This window comes from Rhinolophus hipposideros, assembly GCF_964194185.1.
Source record: "Rhinolophus hipposideros genome assembly, chromosome: X".
NCBI lineage: Eukaryota > Metazoa > Chordata > Mammalia > Chiroptera > Rhinolophidae > Rhinolophus > Rhinolophus hipposideros.
This window is the reverse complement of record NC_138046.1, coordinates 35,683,626-35,707,905: the sequence shown is the minus strand read 5'-3', so window position 1 is coordinate 35,707,905 and position 24,280 is coordinate 35,683,626. Positions and strand designations below refer to the sequence as shown.

Here is a 24,280-nt window from a genome sequence, read left to right as displayed (position 1 = left end):
GGGAAGAAGAGGGGAGGGGGAAAGGTACAGATTAACCATAAATGTCTACAGCAAAACGTTATACTCTAATAAGACCAACTTCAGTGGAGAACAAAAAAATCTTTTTGCCTGGATACTTAAGTTTATGGAGTCTTACTTTCAAACAAAGTTGGCACAGGCCTTCAAACTATGACTCAGATGACTTTAAAAAAAAGAAAAACAAGAGGAAAGCTTCCTAACTAATGAACCAAATGAAAATACACATATTTTATGAAGCATAAGAGTCATCTGTCAAGATTGTTTAAGTCATGGGACTCTGGAAATGGGATTTGCTCATTGGCTCACCCTCTGTAGCCTCAGTGGAACGTTGCAACCAGAAGCGCCATCCTGTACTGGAGCAAATCTATATGATTTGAGTCATCACATAGCTGCACTGTTTCTATACATCAACCTAAAGTGTGTTTCAGACAAAACCGTGAAGAAGTTATATTTAAACTGACTAAAATAACGATCAACTGATTATGCACTGATCTACTGATGGCAAATAGAATCTAAACCCAAAGAGTCCCTTAAATTGTTGTTTCCTCCTGGCCAAAATAACAACACCTTGACAGTAACATTAACTCTTCAGGGTTATAGTAACTGCAAACTAATCAAAACTCAATGAGTCAACATCAAATCTCCAATTAAAACGGCATCATTCTAGTAACACTACTCTTGGGCTGAATGTAGAATACATTATTTGGAAAGAGATGCAAATAGAATGCATCCATAAAAATAGATAACTATACCTTATCTTGAGTTATGTTCAGTTGCAGCCCCATGGTAGCCAGAAGACAAGTACCATTGCCATTATTAACCGAATAGGATCCAATCTCTGGTTTTTCCTTTGGAATCGGTGTTGTAGTTGTAGATGGCACAGTAGTGGGCACCACTGTGGTTGAAGTTTTATCTTTATCACACAGAAACTCTAAAACAAAGGACAAAATAAACTAAAGTAGACATTTTCTTAATTCATAAGGTCAGGGAAGAGCAAAATATTTCTCACAATGGAAGTCCAAAAGGATTACATTAGGGGAAGAGAATACCTTGACAGGACATTTTAAATTAAATGAGGTAGAGTTCTTAAACTGCTGCTTCATATGCAGATAATCTCCAAGAGTTATGAGACAGCAAACAGGTTCCAGACACATCCAAATGCTTTATCTACTCACACATGGCCACACATCCATTTTTTTCAGACCTTGAAGTCCCTTTATTCCCAAAGAACTTTACTTGCCTCTGATGTGAAAACCAGAGATTTAAGTTTGAAAACATTTTGCACCAACCTAGGCCTGCCCTCTTCTCTCCCACATACAACCACTGTAAGAAAGGATAGTGTTTACCAGAAAAAAAGTTTACAAATCATCGAAGGATTTAAATACAAATGGAACTTTTATTCATGTTACCCCTACAACAAATCACAGGCATTTCAACCTCTTTTTAGAAAGTGTTGGTAGTTTCCCAGGACTGGCGAATGAGAAATTATTACATTTCCATAAAGTCATATAAAAGTTTTTAAAAAATTATAAATTTCAAGATTAGAATCCAGAAATCTAAATTCTATGCTTTTGTCTTGGATCATCAATAGCTAATGAGCTGATGATCAAATATTATTTGAGAGTCTCTTCAAAGACTAGGTTTTATCAGCTGAAAATACTATGGGTAGAGCATTTTAAAAGACCATTCCACAACATGTACATCATAAACTTAAAACTGCAAGTTCCACAAGAGTAACAATTGCTATTATTTATAAAAACTTTACAGTCCAGTGTAAACTATAAGTCTTAACTCTTTCACTGTGTTAACTGATTTCAAGTTTTTTCAAAATGTGTCAAAAATCCCCAAAAAATAAAATGTTGATATTTTGACTATTTTATGCATTTAATAGCATTTTAAGCTGCTTTGTACATAAATGACATTATTTTTATTTTAAACTGTTGTTATATGGTAATAAATTTTCCGTTATATTGAATTTTAGAAAAAAATACTCAAAACATACTAAGTGGTATCAATTAGACTTACGTATAGATAAATTAGAATTTTCTTTTTACAAAAAAATTATTACAAAATGTTACACAATACGGCATACAAAACACCTTTGTTGTTGATAGCGCAAGCCACAGGAAAACACACCCAAACGTCACAGCAAAAGAGTTAATATATAAATGCTTGCAGGTAACAACTTCAACTAAAGCTACCTGATATACTCTAATCTTAAATTAAGACCCAAGTATAGAAATATATACTTTAAGCAGTCACCTTTTGTGCTCACTGTGCCATTTTGGACAAAAGCTTGTACATGAACATCCCAATAGTGTTGGACTACACAATTCTTTTCTAAAGTTGATATACTGCTGCATCTAAAGATGTCATTCAATGGAATTCCAAATGCCACAGTGTCATAAACAGTAAACAGTCCTGTAAAACAAGATTAACAATAGCTGTTTTCAAGAAGGTAGGGAAAATGTGACAATATAAATATATGTTAGACTCTTCTCTTTTGTCTGCCTGTCCCACCCCATCCCCTAAGTGACAAAGGACATGGCATATTCAGGGAATGGCGAATTCGCTGTGGCTGAAACAGCGAATAAGAAGATGTGATGGGGGTTAGGAAGGGAAGACGAGTTGCAGGTGGTCACACACTTTGAAGCATCTTATATGATCTATGGATAGGTTAGTTGGGCTTTATTTTGTTAGCAATGGAAGGTTAGCTTTAGTTTTTGAAGCCGGAAATAAATAATATGCATACAATTTATTTTAAGAAAGACTGCAAAATTGTAGAAGACAGGGAGGGGAGAAAACTTTTAAGGAAAGTCATTTAAGAGGGAAACCAGTTAGAATGCTGATGACCTAGTTAAGGTGAAAAGCAAAGTGGGGAGTTGCCTAAATAGTACTTCGTGACGAAACAAAGAAGAGAGATGGATTAATCAAGGATTTTATTTTTGTGCTACTAATCCAAAGTAAGTTATAGTAACTAAAATGAGCTTTTGAAACCTCTTCCTGGATAGAATTTAAAGACTATTCCATTTCACGAAATCCTCAGAATATAAAAGCAATAAGTTACAGCCATTCTGTAGACGTTTTTATTACAATTACTATAGTAAAACTTCAAATGACTGTGATCATACTTATCTACCCAAATGACTTAGTTTCTTTTGAAGAAGCAGCAAGGAAGGAGGGCATTCAAGGCCCTTAATATAGGCTGCCTTTTGTGCCTCTCCAACATGTAGCACAAGGCAGCCAATTAATGCTGCCTTGGCACCCCCTAACGGCCAAAGGAAAAATTCTTTTAACTAATGAACTAGAACATTTTTTTTCCAAAACTGTTTCTCACCGTTAACATAAGTGAACAGATAGATACATGAACTCATTGTACATAGATAGACCTCAAAAACAAATGAGTGTAAAAAACAAGTAGATATATTGGAGTTGCACTATAAAACTATATCAATTTTAAGCTATGTATTGCTTATGAACATATAATATTGACATATCTAGTCGTCAAATATAAACACATAGACAGGAAGGCTACACTCCAAATTCATGAGAGTGGTTGTCTCTCAGGAGGCAGGGAGGAAAATGGCTCTGGAGAGTGGGTACAAAGGAAACCTCATGTGTATCTATAAGGTTTTCTTTTAAAAGATGAGGCAAATATGAAAAAAAAAGGCATTTACTAATTCTGAGTAATGGGTGCATATGGGTCTGTTATATTATTCTCTGTACTTTTCTGTATTTTAATCATGAAAAAATTTTTAGGGGCCGGGCCGGCCCAGTGGCTCAGGCGATTAGAGCTCCATGCTCGTAACTCCGAAGGCTGCCGGTTCGATTCCCACATGGGCCAGTGGGCTCTCAACCACAAGGTTGCCGGCTCAACTGCTCGAGTCCCACAAGGGATGATAGGCTCCGCCCCCTGCAACTAAGATTGAACACGGCACCTTGAGCTGAGCTGCCACTGAGCTCCGAGATGGCTCAGTTGGTTGGAGCGCATCCTTTCAACCACAAAGGTTGCCGGTTCGACTCCCACAAGGGATGGTTGGGCTGCGCCCCCTGCAACTAGAAACAGCAACTGGACCAGGTGCTGAGCTGCGCCCTCCACAACTAAGACTGAAAGGACAACAACTTGAAGCTGAACGGCACCCTCCACAACCAAGATTGAAAGGACAACTTGACTTGGAAAAAAGGCCTGGAAGTACACACTGTTCCCCAATAAAGTCCTGTTCCCCTTCCCCAATAAACTCTTTAAAAAAAATTTTTTTAAAGAAAGCAGTTTCAAAGTCACTTCAATTACCAGATGCCTAAAAATAAAATACTAAATTATTTCAAAAACCATTAACAGTCCATTTAAAGAAGCCCTTTTAAATTCTAAATAGTTTCAAATATTACACAGATGCCAGTAATTAAAATATTGCACTCTCACTTCTTTAAAATAAAAGGGGGGAGCGATAGGTGTTAACATTTTAGGAGTCTACCAAATCTGTCAGATTAAACCCCACCTCCTTTCCCTGCTACCTCCTTGGTCCAGGCACTCATTACATCATCCCTTAATTACTTATAACAGCCTCCTAAACTGGCCTCTGCCTGTAGTCTCCTTACTTTCAAATTAATCCTGCAGAACATTCTTTATAAACTACTGTCTCTACTTTTGTGATATCATTCTCCTGCTTAAAAACCTAAAACGGTTCCCCCGGTGCTTACCCCATCAAGCTAAATGTCTTGCCTTGGTTTCCAAGGGCCCCTATAATTTAGACCAACTGCCACCTAGCCAAACTGATTTTCCTTCTGCTACACACACAGCCTCTATTTTAATCAGGTTGCTCTCCAATTACTGCCGCACATATCATGCGTCCCCCTCCTGGAAATACTCTGCTCAAAATTCTCTGCTTCCTCAAATTCTACCATTAGCTGAGATTCAGCTCAGGTCCTACTTCTCTACCCAGCTTTTCATTCCTCCAATGCATGCTAACCTTTCCTTCTCTCTGCTCCTAATCAGGACTCCTTGTGACAATACTTTGAATCTAGCCTCTTAATCATAGGCATGCACAGATGGGCTCAGGGATTATATACCATATACAAAGTTCACTATATACTTGGACAGAGAGGGTCCAGAGCTTCCCTCACATTATCAGAAAAGACTGATGAACCCTCAGTGCCCCCACACCCTGCAAACACAAACAACAAGTTCACACGGATCTCAATGCTTTCTGATTTTTCCATACAACTTGGGAAAACAATTTTGCTTTGTCTCTCCAACTAGTCTTTAAGCTCCTCGAAAGTGAGACACAAATCTTATACTAGTTCTGAAAGACAGTGTAGGGCACAAACCTAAATATCTAAGCTATCCCGTAACAAACTTGCTTTAGCTATCCTCTCAATCTAAGAGATTAGTAAAAAGAAAACTAGGATTTAATTTCTAAGTCTCCGTCTGTGATACCTCCTAAGTTTTATATGAACTCATTCACTTCTGGATCTTTAAAATATGATCTTTTGATATCCATATATCCAAATGAGTCATTTACCCCCAGGTCTAGGCAACTGAAGCCCACCTACTTGTTTCTGGAGTCAGAATGAAATACTAATCGGTGAGAAATGCTAAGGTTCTATAATACGAACACCATGTTAACTCAATCTCAATGGAGGGTGAAGAAAGGAGAAAAATATATCCCTAACAGAATGGAAATCTCCATTATCCATGTCTTCAAAATATTTTAATACACATTTCAGTTTCTAGTAGTTACAAGAGTGACCTAATTGCCAATGCTTTTACAAGTCCATTTTGACCTGAAACTATCTCATAACAGCAGCAAATGTTACCTTCAGTCATTTTACTTTTAATTAATTGTCATTTACTTTTCAGTCAAAATCTTATCTATTAGGTTGGTGCAAAAGTAAATGCAGCTTTGCAATTATTTTTAACCTTCTAAACCACAATTACTTTTGCACCAACCTAATAAATGGCAAAATGATTTGAAGATGAAACATTCTGCTGGTCTCAGGTTACTAAACTTGTACACATTTAAAATAATTATTAGTAAAGGATTTGCTCATTGATTCAACATTTGTTGAGTACCCACTATGGAATGAAATAAATAGTAATAGTTAAGTTCATGAACTCTGTAGCCCAAAACTAGCTCACCTACTTACTAGTAGCTTCTGTGACCTTTGGGAAAGTCGTTTAATCTCATGAAACCTCATTCTTTTTACCTGTAAAGTTGAGATAATATTTACTTCCCAGGCTTACTGGTAAAGATTAAGTGAGATGCTGCTGGTAATGCACTTAGGGTACTCTCTGGTACAAAGTAAAGCACTCAAGCAATGACAGCAAATACCATCGCTGTGTCGAACACTGCTGCATATGGGGTGAGGAGGATAGAAAGACATGAATTTTCCACTCTAGTTAGGAAGACAGACATACATAAGGATGATTTTAAAATTATTTACATTTTTTATTATTAATAAAGAGCAAGAGGACATAACACAAATCCAATTCTTAAAGTTACCTTTCTCTTTAGCATCAGGGAATGTTGTGTTATCACTAGTGTCATAGGTAAATGAAATGCTGTCAATTGAATAAGTAGACACTTCCTTTGTAAAATTCACCATCCAGGAAAAACCAGATTCAAATTGCACCGCGATTATGGAACCATTCTGATAATCCCCGCAGATGCTTCCACTGTATGTTGCATTGCCAAGGTCTGAAATGTTTACAGTTGTCTAAAAGAAAAAGAAGTTTGGTTTGCGGATGATTAGATAAAAAAGACGTGGTATACATACGAGGACTAACAATTAAGTCACAAACTTGTTGCAACGCGGTTGCTAACCTATTTTGATGTCAGACAGATTATTCATTATGAATTTGTACCAACCGGACAAACAGTTAACCGAGTTTACTATTTGGAAGTGCTGAAAGGTTGCATGAAACAGTTAGACAACCTGAACTTCTCTCCAACAATTCATGGCTCGTGCATCATGACACTGCACCACCTCACACGGCACTGTCTGTGAGGGAGGTTTCGGCCACTAAACAAATAACTATATGGAACACCCTCCCTACTCACCTGATCTGGCCCTCAATGACTTCTTTCTTTACCCAAAGATAAAGGAAATATTGAAAGGAAGACATTTTGATGACATTCAGGACATCAAGGGTAACACAATGACAGCTCTGTTGGCCATTCCAGAAAAAGAGTTCCAAAATTGCTTTGAAGGGTGGACTAGGCACTGGCATCAGTGCATAGCTTCCCAAGGGGAGTACTTTGAAGGTGACCGTAGTGATATTCAGCAATGAGGTATGTAGCACTTTTTCTAGTATGAGTTCGCAAACTTAATTGTCCAACCTCACATACAATGGAACACTATTCAGCCATAAAAAAGATGAAATATTGTCATTTGCAACAACATAGATGAATCATGAGAGCTACGTGAAATAAGTCGGACAGAAAAGGACAAAAACCATAAAATTTCACCCATATGTGGAATATAAAACAAAAAGTAACAAACTAACAAAACAAACAAAAACAAGCTCATAGATACAAACAACAGAATGGTGGGTTACCAGAGGGGAAAAAGGGTAGGGGGAGGGCAAAGTGGGTAATTCCATTACCGTATATTATATATATGGAAGGAAACTAGCCTTTGGGTGGTAGGCACACAATAGAGTATACAAATATAGTATTATAACCTTGTATACCTGACAATTATGTAATGTTATTAACCAATGTTATCCCAATAAATCTAATAATAATATAAATAAGTAATAATCAAAGAGATGAAGTTGAAAAAGAAAAAGAAGTTTCTGGATAAGGAACAAACAGGCAGTAATGAACACCAAGCATTTCTGAAGGATGTGCTACTTCAGTCTACATCACACGTCCCCCATGGCCAGGCTGCCCTTTGCCTGGTTTGCTGTGTAAACCAGTCTCAGATTATTCAACTACACACCAGTCCTCTGGACAAATTCATGTACTATGTCTAAAAGGAAAAGGAAAACTGGCTTGAACTTCTGTTCTTCAGTTAATTTTTTAAAGATTTTTATTAAAATATAGCTAACATATAGTATTATATTAGTTTCATGTACATATCATAGTTATTCAACAGTACCCACCTAGCACTATACAGTTATTAACACATTATTATGTTCCCTATGCTAAAGAAGTGATCACCGTAAGTCCAGAAACCATCTGACACTGTATCTTCAGTTTATTTTTAAAGAAATCAGGTTGTAAGTAGGCAGGACCTTAACTAAAGGAAGTTAAGAAGGCAAAAGGATTGTGAGGATACTGTCAAAAACGATTTTAACAACAAGCTTTTAAAAAGGGGGCAAGCTTTGGGCCGGCCCGGTGGCTCAGGCAGTTTGAGATCCACGCTCCTAACTCTGAAGGCTGCCGGTTCGATTCCCACATGGGCCAGTGAGCACTCAACGACAAGGTTGCCGGTTCAACTCCTCGAATCCCGCAAGGGATGGTGGGCTCCGCCCCCTGCAACTAAGATTGAACACAGCACCTTGAGCTGAGCTGCCAATGAACTCCCAGATGGTTCAGTTGGTTGGAATGAGTCCTCTCAACCACAAGGTTGCTGGTTCCACTCCTGCAAGGGATGTTGGGCTGTGCCCCCTGCAACTAGAAAACGGCAACTAGACCTGGAGCTGAGCTGCGCCCTCCACAACTAAGACTGAAAGGACAACAACTTGAAGCTGAACAGCACCCTCCACAACTAAGATTGGAAGGACAACAACTTGACTTGGAAAAAAGTCCTGGAAGTACACACTGTTCCCCAATAAAGTCCTGTTCCCCTTCCCCAATAAAATCTTTAAAAAAATAAAAAATAAAAATAAAAAGGGGGCAAACTTTGATGTTAGTACATGTTAAAAACAATACAGAAGTAGTTAGACCTTAATATCATATAGTCTTCAGATCATTTGCCCTTAAGCAACTCCAAGAAAAACTCCAAAGAACCAATTAATTAAAATATTGTTTCCAATACTAATTAGAATACCTTCAAGTATATGTGTTAAAAAACAACAACACAGAATTTAAGTGTTAAGTCAGTTAACATACGGAATCTTATTTGTATAAATGTACATAAAGGATAAAGAAGAGAATAATTAAATTCCTGCTATTAAATTCAGAGAAAAATAAAAATACTTACATAATTTTTGCTTGTAGTCTCATAGCATATTGTGAAATTCATCTGCCATTTTGCATAAAGGCAAGTGGCTTTTTCTGAATCTGTCAAATTAAGCTCTAATGCATAAGATGAGACAGCTCCTAGATTAAAAAGACTAAGATTTTAGAATTGTACTACAAAAACACATATAAAATAATAACAAGTTCCACCCACCACCAAAGTTCAGCCAGCTCTAAAGTGAAACAGTATTTTTAATAGATGTGGTATCTTGATGATTGCTTTTCTTTGTATTTTTAGTGGAATTCTATTGATAAAGTTAGCATTACCCCTTCCCAAAAGAATGGTTACTCAACCTAGGATGCTTAGGTAATGACACAGACTGGTGACATTTCCCTTTTGCCTCCTAATAATAATTTCCATATTCATCTGTGCCTTGCTAGTTTTGTTTTAGGCAATTATAGTTTGCCTGTTAGTACTTTTGTCTTTTAAGGTAAATAAGGTAAGGGGAAGCTTGGAAGGGGTGTTAAACTCCTACTTCTCTCAAACCAGCTCATGGAACTTTCTCTGCAAAAATAATAATAGATCTGATGTTCTATGGCATTGTTCCTTTAAAGCCTGTCACAAACTACATGACATGACATGACAGACAGATGTCTTGGTAAACTATTCTCTTTTGATGTGAAGAGGTGGGCATGTGTACCATGTGACCAAAGGAACAGAGTTGCAAAGGTTGTTAGATCCATAAGCAAAAGGTTAATTTTTATAAATGTAATACTGGTTCACCCCTTTGTTTCACTTTAAAATCCAATTGATTAGAAAGGCTGATGGATCCTTTGACATAGACTCAAAGTCACTTCCTGCATTCTCAACCTACTGCCTCTTTAGGCAGAGAAACCCTACAGAGAGAAAAGCCTTAGGACTTTACAGCTAACTTGAGTCAGATCTACTACACTAGGTTAAACATAGGGAGGACATTACCTATTATACTGTATACTGAAGAGCCTGAGTACTCAATGTATTATATGCCAGCAAACACGCCAGCAACATAAATGATGGACAACCATCTAAGGATTTTCTTCAGTCTCACACATTACCCAAGGAGTGAGCTCAGAGTGAGCTGCTTTCTGTTAAGATGCTGCAGATCCTTTAATGATATCTGAGCAATCCAACGTCATCTAGCAAGTAGGGACATGCTATAGACTACAGAGAATAAAGTCCTAAGAGGAATACCAAGAAGGCATGCCTGAGCAACAGCTTTCAAGCCATATACAAAAGCCTACTGTCAGGCTCCAGAGTCTGGGCTGCCTTGCCAAGCCTGAGTATTATGTTAAAGCTTGTGGTTACTGGCAGTGCCTAAATGTATTGGCTAAGGCTCGAAAAGCCCTTGCGAGGCCTAAGTAAGTTTTACAGCCATTCTTTTCTAAGTAAAATATGGAAGGGAAGTGTCATCACTAATTCAAGGCTAGCCTGTAGTGGTGCTGAGTACTCCAGCTTATAATTTTTCTAATCAACTGGAGGCCTACTTTTTATATGCTGTCTCTCTTGATCTTGTTTAAAGCCCCTAGCTTTAACATATTTCCCTTATATTCAAAGCATTCAAAATTATTAGAAATAACCAAGAGAAGCTTCACATGTATTACTTTCCAAAGACATTAGAGTAATAGAAAGAAAACAGCATAAAATAATAATACTTATCAATGTGGGCTGAGGTGAGAGAAGTGAAGCTTTATGAAACAGAAGTTGAAGGTTATGGTTAAAATTTACCACTACAAGATCTGACAATTAAGTTCACAAGCTTTGTTTGCAATGATGTTGCTAAACTTTTTTGGTATCAGAGGGATTATTCTTTATGAATTTGTACCAACTGGACAAACAGTGAACCAAGTTTACTATGTGTAAGTGTGGAAAGGGCTGCATGAAAAAGTTAGACGACCTGAATTTTTTGCCAACAATTCATGGCTCTTGCATCACAACAATGCACTAGCTCACTCTCTGTGAGGGAGTTTTTAGCCAGTAAACAAATAACTGTATTGGAACACCCTCCCTACTCATCTCATCTGGCCCCCAATGACTTCTTTCTTTATCCGAAGATAAAGGAAATATTGAAAAAAAGACATTTTGATGACATCAGGACATCAAGGGTAATACAGTGACAGCTCTGATGGCCATTCCAGAAAAAGAGTTCCAAAATTGCTTTGAAGGGTGGACTAGGCTCTGGCATCGGTGCCTAGCTTCCCCAGGGGAGTACTTCAAAGGTGACCATAGTGGTATTCAGCAGTGAGTTATGTAGCACTTTATCTAGGATGAGTTCATGAACTTAATTGTCACACCTTCATATATTAAATTCAAGATGTCTACCTACCAATTTATGAGATCTGAGAAATGCGCTGAGGGCTCCAGCACATTCTGTTCCAGTCCCTTCACAGCTTCTCTCCCTGTGAGAACTATTTCTTCCACAGAGCTTACTTCACTTTCTGGTCTATATCTCCAACTGTACAGGGACAGCTTTTAATCAAAAACCTATCACCTCAACAATTCCAAAACTAAAATTAATTTTTCTGCTTCCTCCAAATTGGTCCCCTTCTCAGCCTCTCTAGCTCTGAATGAAAGGCAGCACCACATACTCAAGCTCAAAAGTTTGAGAATTAAATTAGCTTCTACTTCATTCTCTGCATGAAGTCCTACTTATTTTTCTCCTTCAAATTCTCTCTTAAATCCAATCTTTGATGGAAGGCAGTGGGGAGGTTCAGCAAAAAATTATGAATAGAATTACCATATGAACCAGCAATTCCTCTCCTGGATATCTACCCAAAAAATTTGAAAACAATTATACATAAAGACACGTGTGTTCCAATGTTCATTGCAGCTTTCTTTACGGTGGCCAAGTCATGGAAACAACCAAAATGTCCTTCCATAGATGAATGGATAAAGAAGTTGTGGTATATATACACAATGGAATACTATTCGGCAGTAAGAAAAGGTGATATAGGAACATTTGTGACAACATGGATGGATCTTGAGAGTATAATGCTAAGCGAAATAAGTCAGACAGAAAAAGCAGAGAACCCTATGATTTCACTGATATGTGGTATATAAACCAAAAACAACAGAAGAACAAGATAAACAAATGAGAAACAAAAACTCATAGACACAGACAATAGTTTAGTGGTTACCAGAGGGTGATGGGGGTGGGGGAAGGGAGATGAGGGTAAGGGGGATCAAATATATGGTGATGGAAGGAGAACTGACTCTGGGTGGTGAACACACAATGGGATTTATAGATGATGTAATACAGAATTGTACACCTGAAATTATGTAATTTCATTAACAATTGTCACCCCAATAAATTTTTTAAAAATCCAGTCTTTGCCTTTTATTTCTATTTCAAATCCACCTCCCCATCCCTAAATTAGTACAGATGCCTCGTAGCTGCTCCTTGAAATACTGCCAAATTAATGGTCCTTAAACACCTTTTCCTCTCAGGACACTTTCTTGTTCAAAAACTTTTCCTGGCTCCAAAATTCCCATATGAAATTTAAATTCCTTGCAGACTGGTACAGCCGCTATGGAAGGCAGTGTGGAGGTTCCTCAAAAAATTACAAATAGAATTACCATATGACCCAGTAATCCCTCTCCTGGGTATCTACCCAAAGAATTTGAAATCATTTACACATAAAGACATGTGTGCTCCAATGTTCATTGCAGCTTTGTTTACGGTGGCCAAGACATGGAAACCACCAAAATGTCCTTCGATAGATGAATGGATAAAGAAGTTGTGGTATATATACACAATGGAATACTATTCGGCGTTAAGGAAAGATGATATAGGAACATTTGTGACAACATGGATGGATCTTGAGAGTATAATGCTAAGCGAAATAAGTCAGACAGAAAAAGCAGAGAACCCTATGATTTCACTGATATGTGGTATATAAACCAAAAACAACAGAACAAGACAAACAAATGAGAAACAAAAACTCATAGACAAAGACAATAGTTTAGTGGTTACCAGAGGGTAAGGGGGGTGGGGGGTGGGAGATGAGGTTAAGGGGGATCAAATATATGGTGATGGAAGGAGAACTGACTCTGGGTGGTGAACACACAATGGGATTTATAGATGATGTAATACAGACTTGTACACCTGAAATTATGTAATTTCATTAACAATTGTCACCCCAATAAATTAAAAAAAAATTAAATTCCTCTGCTTGGCTTTCCAAGTATTCCTTAATCTTTCCTACCCTATTCTTTCAACTTCTCTCAAACCATTTTCCCAGAACACACCCTTTGATACCAGTTAAACTTGTTCCACTTGTCCCAAATGCCGTGCTGTATTCAACTTCTACCTCTAGGCTTCTATTGTACGTAACATTTGGAATTTTTTTTCTTCCACTTACCTAAATGTTCATCTCAGGAAGAATTTCACTCTAAAACATCTCCCCAGGCTGCCTTTTTTTTTTTTTTTAATTTCTGGCAGATACTACTGTCCACTATAAAAGCTGTAATTTGTCAGGTATTTCCCAGGCTCCCTCACAGCGAGGATGGGATGGATCCTGTGCCAGGCTCCACCTAACAAAGGTATCTGCACCAGATTTTGAATAGAGGGGCCACAGAAAGAGCCAGGAAAGGAACTATTACCCTCAGGTGGAAGTAGCTACAGCAGGATCAAGCTCCCAGGGAACAAGGCAAGCAGAACTGGTAGTGGCAGTGGCCAGTGGTACAAGCTGCAATTTAATGATTCGCAGTGGAACTACAATTCAACATGATTTGGGGCACTGAACCAGGCTTTGGGATATATAGAGCTTGGAGCTCCAGTAATTCCAAATTACCTAGTATACATATTTTATAACGTAAAAATTTATTGATGTGCAACATGAATATGGAAAAGTACACAGCATAACATATGGAAGGGAAATGTGCACATAACATTAAGCATATAGCTAAAAGAATATTAATATTCACAAACTGAACCCATTTGTGTCAAGAAACAGAACATTCCACGTACTCCTGAAGACCACCTGGTTCCCCCTTCCAGTTACCATTTCCCTCCCATGGGCAACCATTATCCATTATCCTGACTTCTAACATGATAGATTAGTTTTGCCTGTTTTCAACTTGATATAAGTGGATCATTCACTGTGCTGTCTTTTGTGTCTGGCTATTTTCATTCAATATCATGTTTGTAAGATTCACCCTGGTTGCTGTGTGTAACTGCAGTTTGTCCATTCTTACTCTGTATGTATAGCTTTCTATTATTGGGTGACCACTCCACTATTCATCTATGCTATTGTTGATATGCATTTGGATAATTTCCAGTTTGGCTCTAATACAAATAGACATATCAGTGCACACATGTGTATGTGCATTTGTTGGGTCTAGGAATGAAACTGGGGGGTCAAAGGGTATGCACATGCCCTGGTATGTTTTATAATAAATTATTTTTCTGCTTAAAATTAATCAGATTTTATTTGTGTTACTTATAATTAAGAACCTGGACTGATATGCTATCCATTTTTCAGCAGCCATTTTCTCCACAAAAATTTCCTTGACTATGGAAGGAGAATTGACCCTGGGTGGTGAACCCACAATGTGATATGTAGATGATGTATTATAGAATTATACACTTGAAACCTATGTAACTTTACTAATCATTGTCACCCCAATAAACTTTAATTTTAAAAAAAAGCCCTCAAGGAGTAGTCATAGTAAACATCCCCACATTTCAGTATATCTTATACTATTCTGAATTATTCAGTTATTTTATGCCTGTAAGTACTGCCCTCCCTATTGTCATATGCTCCAAAACAGTAGTTTTAAACTGTCACTTCACAACAAACTGATGTGCTATGGCATATTATAGCATAGTAAGTTGTTAACTAATAAAAAAAAAGCACCAAAGTCTGTGAATGAATTATATATATGGATAGATTCAAGATTCCCTTTTGATAATGCCTCTACCACTCATTTGAATTTCAATAAGCTGCTTTAAATAGATGATCTTATCTATGCCACAGCCCCTAAGGAGTGTGTCTTTCATATGAATGCCATCCATCATGGGTATCATGGTGATGGAGACTACATCTATTACATTTCCTCTATCTCCTATCACTACTACCGTAGTAGTGCTGAATACATTATTAGATTCTCAATAAATACTGATTGACTGTAGCAAGGTAAAAAACACCCTGCAATAAGCACCTGAAATATAGCTTAATTCATTTATAGGAAGGCCAATCTTTTACTTCTTCCAAATCATGAACCCAACCTATCAGTCTTCTGGATACTCCTTCAACCCCCATGTCAGTTTTCTCAATAAATTTTGACATGGATTCCAAGCTAGGAATAATATCTTTCTCATAAGGTAAGTTTATAGTTGAAACATTTACACTTCAGTAAAAAATCTCCAGCAAGCCATTTCCATCCTTATTCCTGTGTTTGATTAGAACAACCAAAAAATTTTTGTTTAAAGGCTTTGATATTAAAAAACAGTTTATGAATCTATCATAGAGTATGTAATTATAGAGCTGAGAGTTCATTCTCCAAAGGAAAAAAAGGCATACCTCAAAATGAACTTTTTTAAATTCAAATATCCTCTCAATCTTGTTTCCAAAGAGATCATTTATAGGTTATTTTAGAATTTAAAACCTATTTCTCCAAGTATAAGTCACTGCCAAAAAAATGGCTGTTTTACAAGTCTATTTGACCCAATGAAGCTGAAAAATACACATTTGTAAACAAGATGGGGGGTAGGGTGGGAACCTAATACTAGTAGCAAAACAAAATCAATAAAAAACAACAACAATGATCTAAGAAGCAATATTATGAGGTGATTAAGAGCCCCATCCCTAGAGTTGAAGAGCTAGAATTCAAATCAGGCTGTCCAATTTACTAGCTGTGAGACTTTGGGCAAGTTAACCTTGCAAAGAATTGTACTGTGAATATTTCTCTAATAGGTTCTTCGAAAGCATGTAAACTCTTCAGAGCTAAGAGAATTTTGCCAAGCAAGTTAGAGATTCCAGCTTACAAGCTTCCCTTCTAGTAAACACAGCACCTAAAGGGATGCTTCCCAACTTTAAGGTATATGTTTACTTTCATCATATTAAGTTATGTTTTCTTGTCCTCAAACTCATCAATCCAGAATGATGTTGAGCAAAGGGTCTTTAAAAAAAAAGAAGAAAAAACAGGACATAGGTATACAATACCTATACTCTTTCTTTTCTATTGATAGGTTTGTTAAGTCAGATTAACTGTTCCTCATTTACAATTCCTCATTTACAATCCCTAATATAGGTACAATCATCACATTCATTTGCTGATACTCTTGATTTCTGGTAAATCTCTTAGAAAGGAAAAGTAATGAGTGTAAGCTACAAAATAATTTATTTTTCTAAGGTCAGAGGGTGAGTAAGGAAATAAGATCAACACTATTCAACTAATGGAAACAACTTATTGCTGAGTGGTATCTGGCAGACCTCCAGAACTCTTTTGCAACGCACAGCAGGATACCAACAAGTACTTATAAAGTATATTTTCGGATCAGAGGAGATCTCTGATCACTTTAATACAAAATTATGATCGGAATGCTTTTGTCACTATAGGAGGAAGATCACTTAAGCCAGCCACAGTGCTGTGAAATAATCCTTGATCACAAATTCCACCCAAGGATAGAGGAAGAAAGCTGCACTCATGGGAAATATTTGAATATCTATAATCTTATCAAGTCTGATAACCAATGACTCATGAAAGAATAATAAGCCTATCCTTTCAAGTATCTCTATTATGGCTAGAATAATTTTAGGAGAACCTTGAAATCAGTTTAACCAAATGTGGTAAACTATAGAAAAATCTCTGTGTTTACATTCTCTTTTAAATCACCTCCAAAAGGAGAGAGGTTGATTCTTTGTGAAAACCTTATTTTCCTTCTCATCAAGGACTTCCTAGTTCTCCATGTTAACCTTCACTATGTAGGTATATCTAGAGGGGTACAGGTAAGATACTAGCATTATTATATGAGATTATACTTTAGTAAATAGGTTTCTAATAATCTGTACTTCTTAGCACTGATCTTGAAGTTCTCAACCCAAAGACACAAAAAAACTTGCAAAACATAATTTAAGGTTCAAGAAGAATCAGGAGATCAAGTTGGTTTAGTTCACCATCATATATCCAGTGCCTACCAATGAATACCCTCAACAAAAATTTATGGAGGATTAACCATGTACGAGGCCCTGTGCTAGGTAGGCACAGGGAATTAACAGTACATAAAATAGACTCCGTTCTCAGAAACTAACACCATAGGAGAGACTTGATTGGTACTGGAAGAAAAAAAGAGTAGAAAATAGGCTAGTCTAATAACTTAAGAGTTTGGGAAAGACAAGATTTACTCCTATTCCTCCAGATGCTCACCTGGCTGACCTCCTTCCAACACTCAGTTCTCTGCTCAAATGTCACACAACAATCCGAGGCCTTCTGATGCCCCCTCCTATCATCTGCTCATTCTTCTTCCAAATTACCTTTCGCATTTTCTCCAGTGCTTATCACTATCTGAAATTATGTTATTTATCTGTTTGGGATATCTTCTGACACTAAAATGTAAGCACCATGAGTGCAGGGACCTCATCTGTCTTTCCCGTTGCTCTATCTATCCCTTTTACCTAGTATAGTGGCTGGTACACAACAGGCATTCCATAAACATTTGTGAGAGGGAGGGGCTCCAAACAGTGAAACACACACTCAGGATATTTCTATGAGGTTTTTCCCTGACCAGAAAAGCCTCAACACTATAAAAACCAGCATTCACTAGTTATAAGAATCAATAACACAGAAGAATTCTGAAATCTATAATGTCACAAAAAGGGAACAGTTAGACAATGATGCTAGGAAAGGATTTTCATCCACTACTCTCTTCCTAATGTCTGTATATAGCTCTTCTCCAGAAAGTTCTCTAGTCAGTTACAATTCATTCAAATAAATATCAGCATAAATTAATATCTGTGAAAAACACCAATATATAGACTCTAAGCATTATTTCTATACTTACTTTACTCTAAAGCAGTGATTTTTAAAAAGCAGAGTTACAGGTGGAGCTGGGATAGAATTAGAGTCACAAAGTACAAGTGGCACAGCTAGAGGACTAATGTTAATGAGACTATAAATTCAGTACAGATCCTCCTTCATGGGCACTCTCTGCAGTACCCAGGAACAGCATGACATTTATAACAGGTACTTTGCAAATATTTATTGAGTTTTCAAAAACCCATTCTTGCCATTTTGAAATATAAAAGCAACGTGCAAAATGCACCAAGCAACTCAGGACCTGCTAAATTCTCAACAGACAAAACCACATGGAAGGAGTTTGAGCACCACACTGAACCACCAGCTGTCAGAAAAAAGCACTGTATAGAAGAGATGATTTCTATTCCATCCTGGTACTTTTTAAAAATCTGATCTGGATATATTATTAACTTGTACTCTTCCAAATCCTGTTCTGAACTTAGAAGTGAAGGTAATCAATCTTGGAAATCTTCCAAGAGGATGAATCTAGTTAGTCCCAATCAATAATTGGCAAACTAGCAGATGAGCTAATAGATTCTTTTATGTGCTTCTTTTTGTCTGTTTATTTTCTGCAATGAGCAAGCATTGCTTTATAAAAACAAAACAAAAGCTTTCATTAAAAATATTAATGACATGAAAATCAACAAGTAGCAACAACTATTTTTTTTACACTTTCTCTAAACAATAAGTGCTGTATTTGTGCAGATTCAATTAGCAATGAATTACTGGTTAACATGCCTTGTTCGAATATGTTCTACACACTGATAAGGTGCTTTTCTGGTAAACATGCCTCCCTTAGGGTTGCTGGGTCCTCAGTAAGTGCTTCACAGTGATGTGAAAGCTTTGAATTGTGCTTGAACAAAGCCTCCACAGCCCCTTTTCAGAGCTACAGAAGAGTTTTCTGCACTGTGTGGACAGCTGACTAGATCAGGATTCACAAATGTTTAGGGTGTCAGGACCCCCTTTACCCTCTTATTCACTGAGGACCTCAAAAAGCTTTGGTTTATGTCAGTTATATCTTATTGGTATTTGCTGTATACCATTATCAGAGCCAACAGAATGGTGATGTCATCACTCATTATGTAGTCTATGGAAAACTCCACTGTGCACCAGTGACAGGATGAGAGTGAAAAAGACAAATAACTTCTTAGTATTCTTCTAGAAATAGTTTTGATCTGACAGGCCCCCAGCAAAAATCCTTTAGAATCAGTAGATCAGATCACCAAGAACCCTTCCAATGCTATGACTGGAGCAAGATTTCTCAACTTTGGCACTACTGACATTTTGACATGGATACTTCTTTGTTGGGGGGAGGGTGCTGTCCTGTACATTATAGGATATTTAGAAGCATCCCTGGCCTCTACCCACTAGATTCCAAAAACAATCACCAGTTGTGACAACTAAAAATGTCTCCAGGTATTGCTAAATGTTCCCTGATTGAGAATCCACTGTTTAAGGGTGTTGGTTTTATTCTACTGAAATGTGAATTACAAGATGTGTACCTCTCACTGTCTTCTCAGGTCCCTAATATATCTATTTCTTCTCCACTCCCATCTGGGTCTATTCCTTCTGGGTTTTGTTTGTTTTTGTTTTGTTTTGTTTTAATTAGGTCACAAACAGCAAGAGTCAGTGGGTAGTGACAAATAGGATGAATTAGGTCAGGAAGAGACATTCTGGTCAAAGTTCACCTTTCAGGCATTAAAGTTAGCAGGGACCCACTGCTTATAGTGGAAGGGTGTCAAAACACCATCAGCCAACATTCACCCAGCCATTCTGAGGCCGTGGTAATAAGGATTTGATAACAACCCAAACCTTAGGAAGTTACCTACCCTCGTCCTCTCAAAACCAGGTAATAGACCAGTTTGTATGATAGGGAAGAAGAAAATGAGCTTCTGAAGGCAGAGAGGCAGTATACAAGATTCAGATACACCATCTCTAAAATCTCGCATCTAGGAGGTCCTCCCAACTGAAACATCTGGGGATTTTCTGGCTGGGAGGAAGTAGCAAAACTGTAGAAAACCGACATCTTTAACAACTCCAAGTCAGATATTCACTCCCCACTGAAGATTCCACTCATCACTTTAGTCTCCAGAGGTTGCAGCCAAGTTTTCTTGCCTGGAAATTGCCCCTGCCAACTTAGATTCCCTTCCCCCTCAAAACCCCAACTACCAAACTCAAATCCAGCATCATTCCTCATCTCTTTAACCACCTTTACTCCACAGCCTCAAATTCTTACCCACAAAAGCCCCAACCCTCTCACTGTCCCTCAAACTCTACTATCATATCTGCCACCCTTCCCCCAAGCAGGCACAGTCTCTTTCCTCCCCAATTTTCTCTCTCGCCCCACAATTTTCCACCATCAAAACTCTTCCCTGATCTTAGGAAACCAGGACTCTCCTAATTGTCTCTGCCACCCCAAAATCTGCGTGTACCACCCTCCTACGCTTACTCCTTAATATCTTCCCCAAGTTACTCTTCCCACTCCTTTGGCGTCCACTCCACCCCCCTTACTTGCCCCTTCTTACTCTGATGGGCCCTTCTTCCCCCACCATTCCTCAGTCAGGCCTTCTCTAAGTCACTGCTCCCCACCCCAGGGCAAGCGCCACCGCCCAAAGTCAGTTGTTCAGCCTCCCAAACCCCTCCCCCTAGGACCAGTCTTGCCAGTTGTGGCCTTTGAACTGGGCGCCCAGGGCCCAGGCGGAGAGACTGAGCAGGAGGGCCCAACAACTCACCCAGGACGAGGCAAAGCAGAACAAGCCCCGAGCCTGGAACCAGGGAGAGGCGGAAGCACACCATGTTCCCGCAGAGTAGGCGGTGGCGGCGGTGACGAGAGCAGCAACACCACGGAAAAGGCTCAGGAGAAACGGGAAAAGACAGCCACCGACCACCGACTACAGTGCTGCAAAAGCCAGGACTAGGCGCTTCAGCGCGAGTCATAAGACTAGGGGCGGGGCTCTTCCTTGTCTTTAGCCTATCTCTGCGCTTAAAAGCAGCGAAAGGGGTGGTGATGATGTAGGGGCGGGTCGCTAAGTCGACCACGCCCTGGCTTTTTGGTTCACAATCATTCTTACGCTCCTAAGAGATACGCGCGGACGGCCTTATTTGAGGCTAAAGAGAGCGGATGAACTTTCAGGGGGTGTAGATAGTAGAGATTATTTCAGTTCCGACTCCTTGAGGAAGAAGAGAATAATTTTGCTGGAGTTAAAACGGTTGCTAGGCATCACAACGTAATACATACAAAAAGCATACATGATGATTCTTTAAACGCTGTTGTTACCTATGCAGTTCATGCTGTTAAATGGGCAAGGGAGCTAGGGAGTAGTATGGAGTCACTGACCGCCAGAGCAAGAGGTGGCTTTGAAGTTCACTACGTTTCAACACCCTGTTTTTCAGATGGGGAAATTGAACTAAAAAAAAAAGGAAGTCTTCTTTAAATACGGAAAGAAGGAAAATGCGATAAAGAAAAATGAAATAGAAAGATAAGGAGAAAAGAAAAGAATCATCCATATTTGTACTACCCAGAGAGAGGCACTGTTTATCTATCTATCCATCCATCCATCCATCCATCCATCCATCCATCCATCCATCCATCCATCCATCCATTCTCTTCCTTCCTTCCAGTTGTTTCTCCTATGCATATACACGTAAATATTCTTTAATGAATTCATACTAAACATACTATTTGGTATACTTCACGGTTGAACAGATGAAACCTAAAATATTCAACAAAGAAAAGCATTCAAAAACTATAAAAAATCTCAAATTGGGATAAAGCACTGCTTCTCTTTTTTTCAAATTTGTTTTTGTTTTTGTTTTGTTGTTTTTATTTTTTGCACTGCTCTCAAATGTTAGTTTCTGGGAATTTTTAATAACATACAGATTCCTGTACCTCATTCCCCAGAGATTCTGAAACAGTAGATCTGTGGAAGTCCTAGGAATCTGTTTTCTTAACAAGAGCTGTTTCTCAATCCTGGCTGCATGTTTTAATCACTTATGGAGCTGTAAAACTAGAGATGCCCCCTTGGTCCCACATCCTTAGATTCAGATTAGCATGGTGTGGGGCCTGGGCATTGCATTTTTCTCAAAACTCCCCAAGGCAATATTAGTGGGTCAGAGATGATCTCTAAAGTGGCTCCAGCTTTGCAATTCTAGGGTTCTATAAGAGTAAATGCTCACTTGTGTAAAATATAAGGAAACAAAGTGCCCCAATGATTCAAATAACTGGTTTAATAAATTTTTGCCCTTAACCTTTTACAGATGTCATCAAGTGAAAAAATGGAACGCAGGGCCAGCAGGTGGCTCAGGCGGTTGGAGGTCTGTGCTCCTAACACCGAAGGCTGCCAGTTCGATTCCCACAGGGCCAGTGGGCTCTCAACCACAAGATTACCTGTTCAACAACTTGACTCCCGCAAGGGATGGTGGGCCCCCTGCAACTAAGACTGAACACAGCACCTCGAGTTGAGCTGCTGCTGAGCTCCCGGCAGTGGCAGTTGGTTAGAGCGCTTTCTGTCAATCACAAGGTTGCCGGTTCGACTCCCACAAGGGATGGTAGGCTGCGCACCCTGCAACTAACAATGGCAACTGGATCTGGAACTGAGCTGTGCCCTCCACAACTAAGATTGAAAGGACAATGACTTGACTTGGAAAAGTTCTGGAAGTACACACTGTTCCCCAATAAAGTCCTGTTCCCCTTCCTCAATAATTTTTTTTTTAATGGAAGGCAGTAAGATAGAGCAGCCTTAAATGATAAATCCCCCCATCACAATCTTTCCCCCTGACAAAACAAATGCTGGTTCTTTGACTGGGACAGGCACCCATGAGACAGAACAATGTTTTGGAAGTAGCAGGGAAATTGTGGGTATTTAATCAGAAAAATTAGGCTAGTAATACTCAAAGCTTTGTTTGATCTGAGTTTCCACAGTCACACCTGGTTAATGTTTTCCCCTAAACCTTATAAGAACTACTCCCTTTTGTACGCAATTTCTCCCATTTTCCCTGCCTAGTTGAAAGAGCTTGCCTCAGGCTCTTCTGCAGTGGAGGCAAGCCTGTGGGACTAGGACCGTGTTTCCCCAAAAATAAGACCTAGCCGGACAATCAGCACTAATGCGTCTTTTGGAGCGAAAATTAATATAAGACTTGGTCTTATTTTACTATAATATAAGACTGGGTCTTATATAATATAATATAATATAATATAATATAATATAATATAATATAATATAATATAATATAATATAATACCGGGTCTTGTATTAATTTTTGCTCCAAAAGACACAATAGAGCTGATTGTCCAGCTAGGTCTTATTTTCGGGGAAACAGGGGACTATATTTGAGGAACACAAGGAGATCCGCTTCCATCTCAGCTTCATATCTGTTGACTTGATTGTTAATACTGCTGCATCCAAAGTGCTTTTATGTGTACTTCCTCTCTTACCATACCTCTTACCTCCCCACTGGGCAAAAGTCTTCAACAAATACACACACACACACACACACACACACACACACACAGCTCTCTACTAGCATGGGTAGATTATGGCTGTTTTGAGAACTCATGATATTTTGGCCAGGAAGCAGGGATCGATGGCAAACACTTCCCTAATGTGAGGACACTGATAGTGTAAGAAACAATGACACTATCACATTTCGTAAATGATAGACAATGAAATGTGTGGATCAGAGGAAGGCAATGAACATAAAAACACAGATTTAAAATGAAAAATTATAAATGCTTATTAAATCAATGAATGAGTGACCCTGAGATATTAGTGTCATCTACTTGCCAAATTATGATTTTTTAAATCTGCATTCTCTCTGCTATTTTTTCCTTTCCTGACTCATCCTCCTGTTAGTTTCTCCTACATTCTTTTTTCCTTTCTCCCTTTAGCATGTTCCTCTTTTCTAGATAATGCCTCCAAACTGTGACAGTATGGTCAATCGCTCAACCCCAACATAGAGGTCACGGTGGGCTCAAAGGCTGCCCGCTGGGTGAATGGGGAGATGCCATTTTGAGTTATTAGTTTTCCTCAGCAGGATTCTTCTCGACCTCCCCCCCTCAAAAGAAAAATCTGGTCTAACCTGC

The 24,280-nt window shown here is 38.5% G+C and overlaps 1 protein-coding gene across 4 annotated transcripts in view; it reads right to left on the bottom strand.

Annotated features, from left to right (window-relative positions):
• Positions 1-21,141, bottom strand: part of LAMP2 (lysosomal associated membrane protein 2) — a 41,301-nt gene extending 20,160 nt beyond the window's left edge. For 2 of the 4 annotated variants that reach the window (XM_081042932.1, XM_081042933.1), the window contains exons 1-5: positions 20,931-21,122; positions 9,166-9,284; positions 6,519-6,732; positions 2,281-2,439; positions 771-949 (exon numbers count right to left, since the gene is read on the bottom strand). In XM_081042932.1, the coding sequence (XP_080899058.1) occupies positions 771-949; positions 2,281-2,439; positions 6,519-6,732; positions 9,166-9,284; positions 20,931-20,994 (735 nt within the window). In that variant the 5' untranslated portion in view covers positions 20,995-21,122. Of the gene's footprint in view, positions 1-770; positions 950-2,280; positions 2,440-6,518; positions 6,733-9,165; positions 9,285-20,930 lie in introns of all 4 variants that reach the window. The other 2 variants (XM_081042931.1, XM_081042930.1) reach the window with 2 other exon arrangements.
• Positions 21,142-24,280: the final 3,139 nt, after the last annotated feature.